The following is a 12,421-nucleotide window of genomic DNA, read 5'->3' on the forward strand; positions in this document are numbered from 1 at the left end:
GACCAAATAATCCATGTTATAGCATCCCCCCTCCCACTTACAAAAAAATAAGTTAATTCAAGGAATGTTTTGTGTGTTATTAGAATACTTAAAAATCTTAAATTCTCAATTGGCTTCATTCTATATGTTTAATTCAAGCAGAAAACTATGGATAACATTTTACTTCCAGTAGTCTTGTAAGTATTCCTATTTCAAGCACTTTGAAGATGCCGATAACTATTGCTCTAAGCTCCACCTACTAACGTGAATAATCATTTGATTGACTGACTGAAAACTAACTATTAAAAACAGCTATACTAACTATTGTGACAGGCCCTGCCTACCCCCATTTAATTGAGAGGCCAATTAATTGGAAGGCTTTTCCCTAATATCTCATTTTAACTCAAAGATAATAATTCAAATAATTTAAAATTTAAGAAAGTATAATTATCTTGAATAATGTTCAAAAAATTGTTTTTGTTATCAGGTGCTGATTTGAGGGAATTAAAGGAGCAGATAAGTTTTCTATCCGGTCCTACAGATCCTGTAACAGTAGGAGAATTCCTATCTTTAAGGAGGGATGTTATGTTCCTGGAATTAGATACTGCCATTAGACATTGTATGATCAATACATTCTTGTCTACAGGAAATATTACTGCCATGAAGGTAATTATCTACCCTTACAATATCATATGTAATTCACATTCTGTCAAGACTTATTCTATCTTGATGTGGAAAGAAAATAATTCAAATGTTTCAAGGGGTGATAACCCAAATTAATTTTCTGTTCAACATTTGATGACAATTTGTGAGGTTTGTAAACACATGACAATAACACAATTTTAGCCCAGGAATATTTATACCGTATTTGTTTCTCTGTTATGTGATAGAATAAAAAAATAATTAAATCATAACTGTGGGTGAAATTTTCCTTTATTTATGCTGTTTTCTCATAGTCAAATATTATATGAAGCATTGTATATATATTACAAAATGAAAAGGAATATTGTCAGACAAGATCACTTTTTAAGGTCTCATTTGTATGATGAATATCATGAATTTCTCATCCTTACAAGTTTCGTAGAAAATTAGGATGAATTCCACTAGTATATAGAATTCTGTCTTTTCTTGAGTGAAGCACAGCTTTATCTACATATGTTTAAATAAACAAAATTACCATTACTTTATGCACTCATTATTTTTTCTATTTCAGTCCATTCAGGATAATGTATACCATGCCCTCCCTCACTTGAGTAATGTTCAAAGACCTTCGATATTCAACTGCCATCTTTCTGTCCCAGAACCACTTGAACCTAGAGATATTAAAGCTAAAGCATGGTATCCATGGAGATCTTTTTGTGGAAGGTAAGTTATTTAATTGTATCAGAACCATTGTAACCAAGTTTATTTTTGAAATCAGTATTATGTAGTGCATTATAAAAAGCATGAAATAAAACCAGTTGGATTTGTAGGGATCAATTTAATATGAATTCTGGAACTATAACAATGTTTTGCATTTTGTAGCATAATAGCTACTGTAAATGTAACCTCTTTAAGGCTGTTTCAAAAGTGTAAGAATTGTGAAATTGTCAACACTTAGTTGAGACTCGTAATGTATTACAAAAGCAAGAAATATTTTTAACAGGGGAGCTATATTATTAGTACCCTAGCTTTTTCTATCTTTATCAGGAATGAACATTGCTTCACTTGTTTATCTGTTACAGTATTGTATATATTGCCGGTTAAATTTGCTCCTGTAACCTTGTTTATCTTTTACAGGAATGGTCCTTTTCCCTTGCTGCATTGGCCTTGTTACAAGATAGAATACTATATACAGCTATGTCTAGCTGGACTGAATGAAGTTGACCGGTATGATACATTTTAGGTGGCCAATTTTTATGACCCCGCAACAAAGTTTTACACTTGTCCGTCATTCTGTAATTCCGTCATTCTGTCATTCCGTAATTCCGTCATTTCATTAAAGATTCCACTAAAAAGATGTTCAGAAGATAAAATACGTCCAAACACTCAGGGTTATAAACTAGTAGAGTTTTGTAAGAGAAATAATTTGTATATTACAGGGGGTAGGACAGGTTCGGATAAGGGTAAGGGTATAGGTAAGGCTGCTATGAAAGACAACAGTTTAATTGACTACTTTATTGTCTTGTCAAATCTTTTTAAATATATTGAAGAGTATGAGATTATTCCTTTTGAAGCATTATTCTCAGATGTTCATAAGCGCATTCATGTCAAACTCACAACAGAGGTCACTACTATAGAAAAAGAAAAAAGTTCACATAAAAGGAAGACAATAAAATGGATTGAAAAGGATAAACACAAGTTCATCGAAAATATAAGAAAGAACGAGGAAAAAGTTCTTGATTTGTGTAATGAAATAGAATCCTCAAAAAAAGATAATCATGATATAAACAGAGTTATAACTAGTTTAACAAATTTTTACTCACAGGCAGCTAAGGATTCTTTTGGAACCTTTGCTAATAAAAATCCGATTAAAAAAAATCATGGGGACAAAAATAGGAATAAACCATGGTTTAATAAATCATGTAAGCTGAAAAGAAAACAATTTCACTCTGCTAAATATAAATATAATAAACAGAAAAGTATAAATAATAAGAATTCACTGAAAAGAGCAAGTAAGGAATACAAAAAAGAAATAAACAAATGTTTTCAAAACTATCAGTTGAAGACAGAAAAAGAGCTTCGTAATATATCAACAAATAACCTGAAAGAATTTTGGAAAGTTTTAAATAGATTCTCTCCGAAACAAAAAAAGGAAAGTCCAATTTCACTAGAAGTAATGTATGCACATTTTAAGAAGCTTAATGAAAGTGTGGCAAATGAGGAGGAAGAGTTTCAATTACCTAACCTAGAGTTAATTGAGTTCGACGAAATTTTAAATGGGCCTATTACCGAGGAAGAAATTATCAAAGTCATTAAAAAATTAAAAAATAACAAAGCCGCTGGATATGATGGAATAAGAAACGAGTTTATTAAAAATTCCATGTCTGTATGTTTACCTCTTTATGTAAAATTTTCAATTTTGTATTCGACACAGGGATTATACCCGAAATCTGGTCAATGGGAATAATTAATTCCATTTATAAGAATAAGGGAGCTCTTAACGATCCAGACTCGTATCGAGGTATTACACTGGTATCATGTTTAGGTAAAGTATTTACAGCTATACTAAATAACAGACTAGACAAGTTTGCCCAAGAAGTAGAATTACTCTCAAAATGCCAAGCGGGATTTAGGAAAGGGTACTCCACACTTGATAATATATTTAGTTTATACTGTTTGATTCAACTTTATTTACTCTCTGGAAAACGTTTATTCTGTACATTTGTAGATTTCAAGAAAGCCTTTGATACTGTATGGAGGGTAGGACTGTGGCAAAAGCTTATTTCTAGTAACATAACCGGCAAAATATTTAAGTCTATTTATAACCTCTATTCTAATGTCAAATCATGTGTAAGACATAACTCGAGTTGTTCAAATTTCTTTCCGTGCGAAGTTGGAGTTAGGCAAGGTGAAAACTTATCAACCTTTCTTTTTTCTCTTTTCCTTAATGATCTTGAAAGCTATTTTATTCAGCATGATATAACAGGTTTAGAAAAGGTAAATGAATACTGTCTAAATGAACTAGGCATTTATATTCGAATTTTCTTGTTATTATATGCTGATGATACAATATTATTGGCAGAATCAGCTAACGATTTACAAATAATGTTAAACAAGTTTGATGAATACTGTACTGACTGGAAACTAAATGTAAACATTGATAAGACAAAAGTAATGGTGTTTGAGAAGGCGAAGCGTAAAAGAAATATGAGATTCATGCTAAGGGGCGAGGAGTTACAGCTCACCGACAGTTATAATTACCTGGGATTATTAATAAGATACAATTGTAATTTTAATTTATCAAAGAAAAAACTTGTTGAACAATCACAAAAAGCACTGTATGCATTATACTATAAGTTAAGAAATGTCAACATCCCTTCAGATCTGCAGTTTCGACTATTTGATTGTATGGTCGCTCCAATTTTACTTTATGGGTCGGAAATCTGGGGTCATGAAAATGTTGACATGATTGAAAAGGTGCACTTGAGTTTCCTAAAAAGAGTCCTGAATGTTAGATCAACAACACCAAACTATATGGGCTATGGGGAAACTGGCAGATTTCCATTAAAAATTAATATCAAAACTAAATTACTATGTTTTTGGTCAATGCTAGTGCAAAGCAGTAGTAACAAATTATCTGGGATCTTGTATCAGTTAATGTATAACTTACATAACTCAGGCCAATACTCATTTAAATGGTTATCTTCCTTGAAACAAATTTTAGATGATACAGGATTTTCTTTTGTCTGGAATGCACAGGGTGATATCAAAAGTTCGGATGTTAAAAAAGAAATAAAACAGAGATTGGTTGACCAATTCGGACAGAGCCTATCTGCTGATATGACAAACTCATCTAGAGGTGTGTTTTATGCTTCATACAAAACAATGTTTTGTTTAGAGCCATATTTACTCAATCTTAAAGTGGCAGATCGATACATCTACAGTAAATTTAGATGTTCAAACATCAAAATCCCTATAGAAGTTGGTCGGTGGAAAAATACACCAAGAGAAAATCGTATATGCTGTCACTGCGATTCAAATACCATTGGTGACGAATATCATTATTTTTTTGTATGTTCCAATAAACAAATTATGTCTTTAAGAGAAAGGTATATACCTACATATTACATAAAAAATCCTTCCCAATTGAAATTTATTGGTCTATTATCACACTGTAACGTGCCAGTGCTAACAAAAGTGTGCATGTTTCTAAGACATATTGAAAAAATATTTTCATAATTCATAGCATGTTACAATAATTTCTAACCACGTTGCAATTAAGAATTTTGCAAACAAATCAACCAAATATATTTCAGTTTTATTGTATGATATCAATTATTAATCTATTGTGTGACTTTCTTGTAAATGTATAAGTATGTATGTAATTTTTAATGTATAATTGTTATCCTCTTGTAGCACCATACGTGTGCCTAAGTTGTAATAAATTGTCTTGTCTTGTCTTGTCTTGTCTTGTCTTCTGAAATTCTGTAATTCCATCATTCCGTCATTCCACAACAAACCATTATACAGAGTTTTTTTCTAAACGCCTTCAGATATTAGGCTTATCTTTGGTATGTGAGTTAACCATGATGAGTTACAGATCAAGTTTAAGTTTTGTTCTGCTCCATAATTTTTGCTGAAATTTTTGTTGAAAATCACAGTTATACACACTTTTTTTCTAAACGCCTTCAGATATTGGACTGATTTTTGGTATGTGAGTTAACCATGATAAGTCACAGATCAAGTGTAAGTGTTGTTCTGCTCCTTTAATTTTTACCGAAATTACGAGCTTTGGACTTTGATAAATTGTTGAAAATCACAGTTATACAGAGTTTTTTTCTAAACGCCTTCAGATATTAGGCTGATATTTGGTATGTGAGTTAACCATGATGAGTTATAGATCAAGTTTAAGTTTTGTTCCGCTCCATTATATTTGCCCAAATTACATGCTTTGGACTTTGATAAATTGTTGAAAGTCACAGTTATACACACTTTTTTTCTAAACGCCTTCTGATATTGGGCTGATTTTTGGTATGTGAGTTAATCATGATGAGTTATAGATCAAGTTTAAGTTAGGCTCCGCTCTGCTGATTATTGTCAAAATTAAGGGTTTACAACTTTGAAAATAGTTGAAAATCACAATTTTACAGACTTTTTTCTACACGCCTTCAAATTTTGAGTTAATTGTTGAAATGTGAGACTACCATCATGTTTGTGTCCACATGTGTTGTTGAAATTGCAGTTTTTCAATTTTTTGAGACCGGGCCGTTTTGTTTTGACACATCTAGTCTTTAAAAAATTTGTTCCTTTTGATGGTTACAAACATTAATTTTCACTTTGTAACTCTTTAAGGGATAATTCTCAGGGATAGGAATTTGCTTCTTGCCCTTTTTAAGAAAACCAGAGGAAACAAATTATCATCTGGTCCATCCCTGGTTTTCTGATTTTCTGATGTCATCTATTATGATGCATGAAGCCTTGTTGACGTTTTTAGTTCTGTTTTTATTTTTCTATCCATTATTTTCAGACATGTAGCTAATGGAGAAATTCTTGGTGTTACCTTGTTGATGGAAGATGTTCTTCAGACGGGACACCAGGAGATTTCTTTGACTGGGGACCAGGATGAACCAGAATCAGTAAAGGGATCCAGAGGCCCCTCTAGGGCAGCCAGTCGAGTAGATGTTCATACTCCAGCAAGTAACTTAGCTAGAATAAGTAGGTTTTACATTATTCAGATACTATTTAGTCTGGGAATCATTATTTGTTAGTTGTAATATACATAAAAACTAGAAAAAAAGAGGACAATGAGAAATTTATACTTACCTAAAGTATGAACATTTTTACAACTTTCCAAGCTTTTACAGTGAAATGCCCAATGGTTACTGTCATCCTCTCTTAAAATATTCGTTCATTCCTGATCTTAAAATATTTGTATACATTTTCCTTTGCAGTCCTCATTGAGGTTTATATATGTCAATTAAACTGATAATAATAAAGAAAAATAATTCATAGATACATATATGTTGTATGCACATTTTTGGTACATGTACCAATACTATTATTAAAGCATTTATGATGTGGGTAGAAAATTTTATGAAGTATTCCTTGATAAAAATGTTCCTCAATAGGATAGTGCATGTTGTATCCTAAGTCTTCCTATGTATTGTAAATAAAACAAAAATAAAAATGGAGTAACATGGTTTTGTCAAGTAAATTAAATCCCTCATATTAGATTATAACTTAACTGGTTGCTGAGAAATATTTACAGGAGAACAATAAAGAATATCTTTTTCAAAGGATATGACATTTTATTTTAAATTAAAGACAAGAAAAGAATGCAATTTTCATATGACATAAAATATAATTGAAGAAATCAATACACCTATTCAATTTGGGACTAAATGTGTAAAAAAAACAGTCAATTTAAAAAAATTAGGAGAAATAAAATGAAATACACACTGATTATCTTAATAGAAGCTCTTAATCAATTATACAGTGGTGTACGATCATATCTATTTGTTTTATACCAAATGGCACATGTCAGTACCACAATGTTGTACTAAGTCTTGTAATTTTTCATTCATAATTTTTATAAAGGTGTTCCACTGAGTTTGTCCAGAACACAAGAACCTGTAGAATCATACAGATTATTGAAGTTTTTCCTGATTCTATGGAAATGGTTGGAGTATATCAAAACCGACTGGGCTAAGAGGAAGTTCCAGAAAGAACAAATAGACAACACAATGTTACACAGAGAAGTCTGGTAAGGTTATAATATAGAGTGATAGCCTTTTCATTCAGGTGTTTTAGTTCTTGATATAATATTTTAGGTTGAGAAATGTATTATATTTATTTTTCTTGATGACTCCAAAAAGAGAGAAGTAATCTGTTTCAATAATTACAGTTAAGGTAGATTCATGGTATACCGCCATCTTGGATTGTACAAGTTTTTTTACCAAAACTAAATTTGGAGACAGATTTGCAAATTATGGGTTAGACTGTTGAATTATATAAAAAAAAATGTGATATTAATGAATAACTCGAAATATCTAAACAAATATCAAATTTTGTGTTTTTAGAATCATTTTTTTTTTCTTCAAATAAGCCATTTAAGGGTAGATAACTCTTTTAGTAAAAAAATATATACTTAAATGATAGGGAAATTTTTATTTTTTACTTGTAGCAAGAAAACAAGTATGGTGACACCATTTTTTATTTTTATTTTCTTTAAACATATTATTAAATCTATCTTCTCACAATTTATTTCAAAATTCTATCTCATAGGTTTCTCTTTATGCACACAGATGTATTTTTTCATGAACAATCTAACCAAATTTAGGCAATTTTCAAGGATTTCATAGCTTGGAAAATAGAAAGGTGACCCATACTTTTTGTTATATTTTTGAAAATAGCATAGTTAAATCTTTATTTTGTCAAAGTATAAGAAAATTCTATCTCAAGAAATATATACCTATGATCTACCTTAAAGAATTATATATATATATGGTGACTTGAATAACACCGGTATCGCTCAGATTACAATTCTACCTTAACAGGTAAGTTTGTATTTAGCCTATAAAATACTTATTTAGCCTTGAGAATTGAAAGGTCAGTTTATCCCATTCATACAATAGAAGTTTACCTATAAGGGTCAGAATGGGGTTTACAGAATAGAGAATAAATGTAATAGCAACAAAAAATAGAGAATAGAGAAAATGAACAATAAAATAAAGAATAGAGAATAATGCGGTGCGAAAGTATAAAGAATAAATGTTCAAAATAAAAAGGAAACTTAGGTAACTGTAATGCAATACCGATAATATAATGATCAATGTGCATAATTGATAAATAATCTTGTAACAGAAAGACTATATAGTAAAATCATTTTCATGAGAATTTGCTTTACAGAATGAGAGTTATTTTTAAGGCTATTAAAAGAAAAATGCCCTAAAAATTTAAAGAATACAGATATTAAAAAACCCATGCAGGTCCTCATGTCATTTACATTGTCAAAATATAGGACACATCTAGTCAAACTGGTTTCAACTAGACATCTAGTCAAACTGGTTTGGTATAACTGACTGTTTCTTGCCCTAGATGTCTATTTCACAGTGACCTTATGTGTTTGTGCTAAGAGTACATTGTACTGTCAAATTCATTGATTTTCTGTTGGGACATGACCTACATTGTAAACATGCAAAATAGTGGCTTGAGATTTCAACTGATATTAGTATAATAAATTAAAATTTGGAATATTATATCCTGGTTGATGATGGGTTTTTTTTGGGACCAAGATGTTTTCTTCATTCTTGTTCACATTATGATTATTTTAACCTTCAACATTGTTCAATGCACATTTAAAGATAGAAAAAATTTCAGCTCTTATTTAAAATATTTTGCAACTTAATAATAATCTGTCAGATTTGGTGTAAACAAAAAACAAGACCCTGCAAGCATAGTCTATTTCTATAACAGTCAAGCAGATAGTTTTTTTTTTATATCTGAAAAAAAACTACCATGTAAAGAAATATGCAATTAAAAGGCCTAAAATAACCCCTAAAATTCAACATTTACAGATTTTTAACAATTAAATCAAAATGCACAAAGTTTTAAGTATTGGTCAGAATATAGGGTTCTTTTGTACTTTAACAATATCACAATAACAATAAAGTGACCTTAATTTTGGACAAGGTAAATGGCATGAAGCCAAATTTATCAACCTCTATTGTATGAATGGGAAACTGACCTTTCAATTCTCAAGGCTAAATAAGTATTTTATAGGCTAAATACAAACTTACCTGTCAAGGTAGAATTGTAATCTGAGTGATACCGGTGTTATTCAAGTCACCATAATATATTTTTAAAGTTAACCCAGACAATTTATTGGTACATCAACCCCTAAACTGAGTAATAGTTTAATCCAAAAAGATATTCTACACATTTGATGTATTTAATAAATACACTATGCAGCAAAACATCCTTTTGGGGCCAGCCTTTGTTTATATTTAAATATTAATGACAAGATCTCAAACTGAGGCTATTTCTTCCATGTTGCAGTTATGCACTAAATGCAAAATGAATGAAGCCTTTCTGCAAATATGTGAGACAAAATCCATGACTGTAAACATTGATATCTAGTAAACAACATCATATGTTAAACTAAGGTTGTTGAATATATGAAGGATGGTATTTGGTATATCTATATCGTAATTATGTCTTTTTCCAGAGTAGGCAAGTAATATTTTCAACTGGATATTAAGAAGTCATCAATCAATATTGGCAGTAAGAAAAATCAAAGTATTAGGGTAATGTATCATGTAGATAAAAAGTACATGAAATTGTCATATGATGGTAATAATTGAAGGATAGCTGAACTTTATTGTTGTGATTATAGGCTGATGTGATCTGTATAATAGATTATATATGGTAAAAATGAAAATTATATTGCTTGTCTTTTCAGTAAACTGTACAAGACTGATATCTTGTTGCCAGTTCTACAGAATGTTGCTAGACGTTTGGGTCAGGGTGAGCTGTATGAGGGTATAGCTTTAGACACAGAACCCCTTGTCATGCCTAGAGGGGCATCAGAAATAGAAGTCAGATCTAAGCAGGTAGGTCTTCCTGTGAATATTGTAAATGTTGTCCTTTCCTATAGGGAGTTGTAAGACATTTAGTATAAGACAAACTAACAATGCAAATGGGACGCTCTACGAAAAAAACATATATATATATATATATATATATATAAAAAAAAAAGAATCACTATCATTTTTATTAATTTGTTTATAGTTCAAAATCATCACTAAAAACAGTTTTTCTTTAAAAATAAAAAAATCTATGATGATTGTTTTCTGAATAAAGGAAATATGCAGACAGCAAATTACACTTGGTGAAATGGAAACATTATGACTGCCAAGTTCAGTATGAAATATACTTTATATGTAAACACCTATTTCTGTATGTATATGTTGCTTTAAAGCCAATTAAAATTAATTGATAGATTTTCATCCCGCCCGCCCCTCTGAAATCGTCCCGCCCCGATTTTTTTTATTTTTAAAAATTTACGATTTCCAGATTTTGTTCATTTCCTTTTCTGGTAACTGTCAAAAATTTGGTTTCCTTCAAAACTTCCTGTTTCTTCAAGTAATTTAAATGATTCTGCAGCTCTATGATGACAAAATCATCTACCGAGAATAGAAATTAATTACGAGAAGAGCATGGAATATTTGGGTTACAAGTAATAGGCTGTGTCCAAGAGCGCATATCGCAGCAAGACACAAATTTCTGTGATTAGAAAACTGTTGACTTTTTATTGATAAAATTGCTTTGAGGCAGGAATTTTGGACTGTGAATTATATCAAAAGAGCAAGAATCGTGGAACACATTGGTACAAAAACATAACTGGATTGAACAAATTAACACAAGCACGAACTTGTTAGATTTATGACAGTATATTGGGTTCAAAAAGTCGGCAAACATTCACTTAGATTTACCCATGGCTATTGTTTTTTTGTTGACAAACAGAAAATGCATTCTGTCCCATTACTCTGAATAGAGTCATTTTACAACTTCTTCTTTTTTGATAAGTTCATGTGTTACATATTAATTATATTTGCATCTATAAGAAGAATCATATAAGCACCAACCCTATTATTTTGAAAACTGTTTGAGTTTCATTTTATTCTGTACTCATAATTCTTTTGTTGCATACCACTGCATATTTGTTTCATTTTATAGAGACAAAAAAAAAACATCGCTTAGAAAGACAAATAAATTTGGTGAAGGTTGTCCAACTGAAGAAATTAAAAATAGGTTTCTAAAGCAGCAATTACAAGTAGAACAGTGCTTGCCAATCAGAGATTTCTATGTAAGATTTGAAAAATTATGAACGATTTCCTATACATGTATATACATGATATAAGCTTATTATTACACTTGCATGTATGAAAAACACGTCACAAGAGAGTTTCATAAGAAATAAAAATTATAATATAAAATCCTCCCACCCACCCCATTTTTTTCAAAAAATTTGGATGAAAATCTATTAATTTTAGTTTGCCTAACTAGGAATGATGTATAATAATATTTATGTATTTTTACAGCTTGTACGACTTATGGAATTACTTGAAGTGAACATGATAACAGAATTAAGGAAGAAGCTGGCTAAGGAATTAAGTTTGACAATTGCTGAGAGAGTTAGGGAAGAGTCTGTTAATGCTACAGATCTTTGGAAGAAGCCTGTAAGTGAAAGATTAAATGATTTATAATAAATGGCATGACATTTAAAACTTGAAAACAAATTCAAAACACTTCTGTCTAGAACACTCAGATTCAACCTATGGGTTAATATGAAAATGAGTCATTTTAGATACCAGTTTAATTGTCATTTTCTACTATTATAAAACTAATTGTTGTTTATATATTCAATGTATGACTGATAAAATTTTATACTTCATTGGATATTAAATTTTTGGTTAGTAAATAAACTATGGGGTCGACAGATGGTATGGTAAAATGACATACGGGTTGCTACCTAAAAAGCAAAACAAATACATATTACTTGGATAATGTGTCTGTATGCTCACATTGAGTGAAGGAGCTTTTGGGATTTCATTCCTAACTGGTTTAAAACAACGACTTAAGAATTAGTATTTGCTGCATCTCTGCCAAACACAGCATTAAGTACTAAGAGCAAAGACTGGCCAGCTTTGAAACATTATATTGTTTGCAAAGTGGTACCATCTTTCTGTCGACTGATACCTTGTGAACTAGAATGTCAGTCTAGTATAAGACAGGAACC

At 30.7% G+C, this 12,421-nt stretch overlaps 1 protein-coding gene across 4 annotated transcripts in view; it reads left to right on the plus strand.

Moving 5' to 3' along the window:
* The window catches only part of LOC139490639 (uncharacterized), a 71,621-nt gene that overhangs the window by 43,574 nt on the left and 15,626 nt on the right, over positions 1 to 12,421 (plus strand). For all 4 annotated transcript variants that reach the window (XM_071277556.1, XM_071277549.1, XM_071277540.1 and 1 more), the window contains 7 exons: positions 467 to 645; positions 1,193 to 1,344; positions 1,759 to 1,848; positions 6,149 to 6,336; positions 7,219 to 7,384; positions 10,082 to 10,232; positions 11,724 to 11,861. In XM_071277556.1, the coding sequence (XP_071133657.1) occupies positions 467 to 645; positions 1,193 to 1,344; positions 1,759 to 1,848; positions 6,149 to 6,336; positions 7,219 to 7,384; positions 10,082 to 10,232; positions 11,724 to 11,861 (1,064 nt within the window). The remainder of the gene's footprint in view (positions 1 to 466; positions 646 to 1,192; positions 1,345 to 1,758; positions 1,849 to 6,148; positions 6,337 to 7,218; positions 7,385 to 10,081; positions 10,233 to 11,723; positions 11,862 to 12,421) is intronic.

This window comes from Mytilus edulis, chromosome 1 (genome assembly GCF_963676685.1).
Source record: "Mytilus edulis chromosome 1, xbMytEdul2.2, whole genome shotgun sequence".
In the NCBI taxonomy this organism is placed as follows: Eukaryota; Metazoa; Mollusca; class Bivalvia; order Mytilida; family Mytilidae; genus Mytilus; species Mytilus edulis.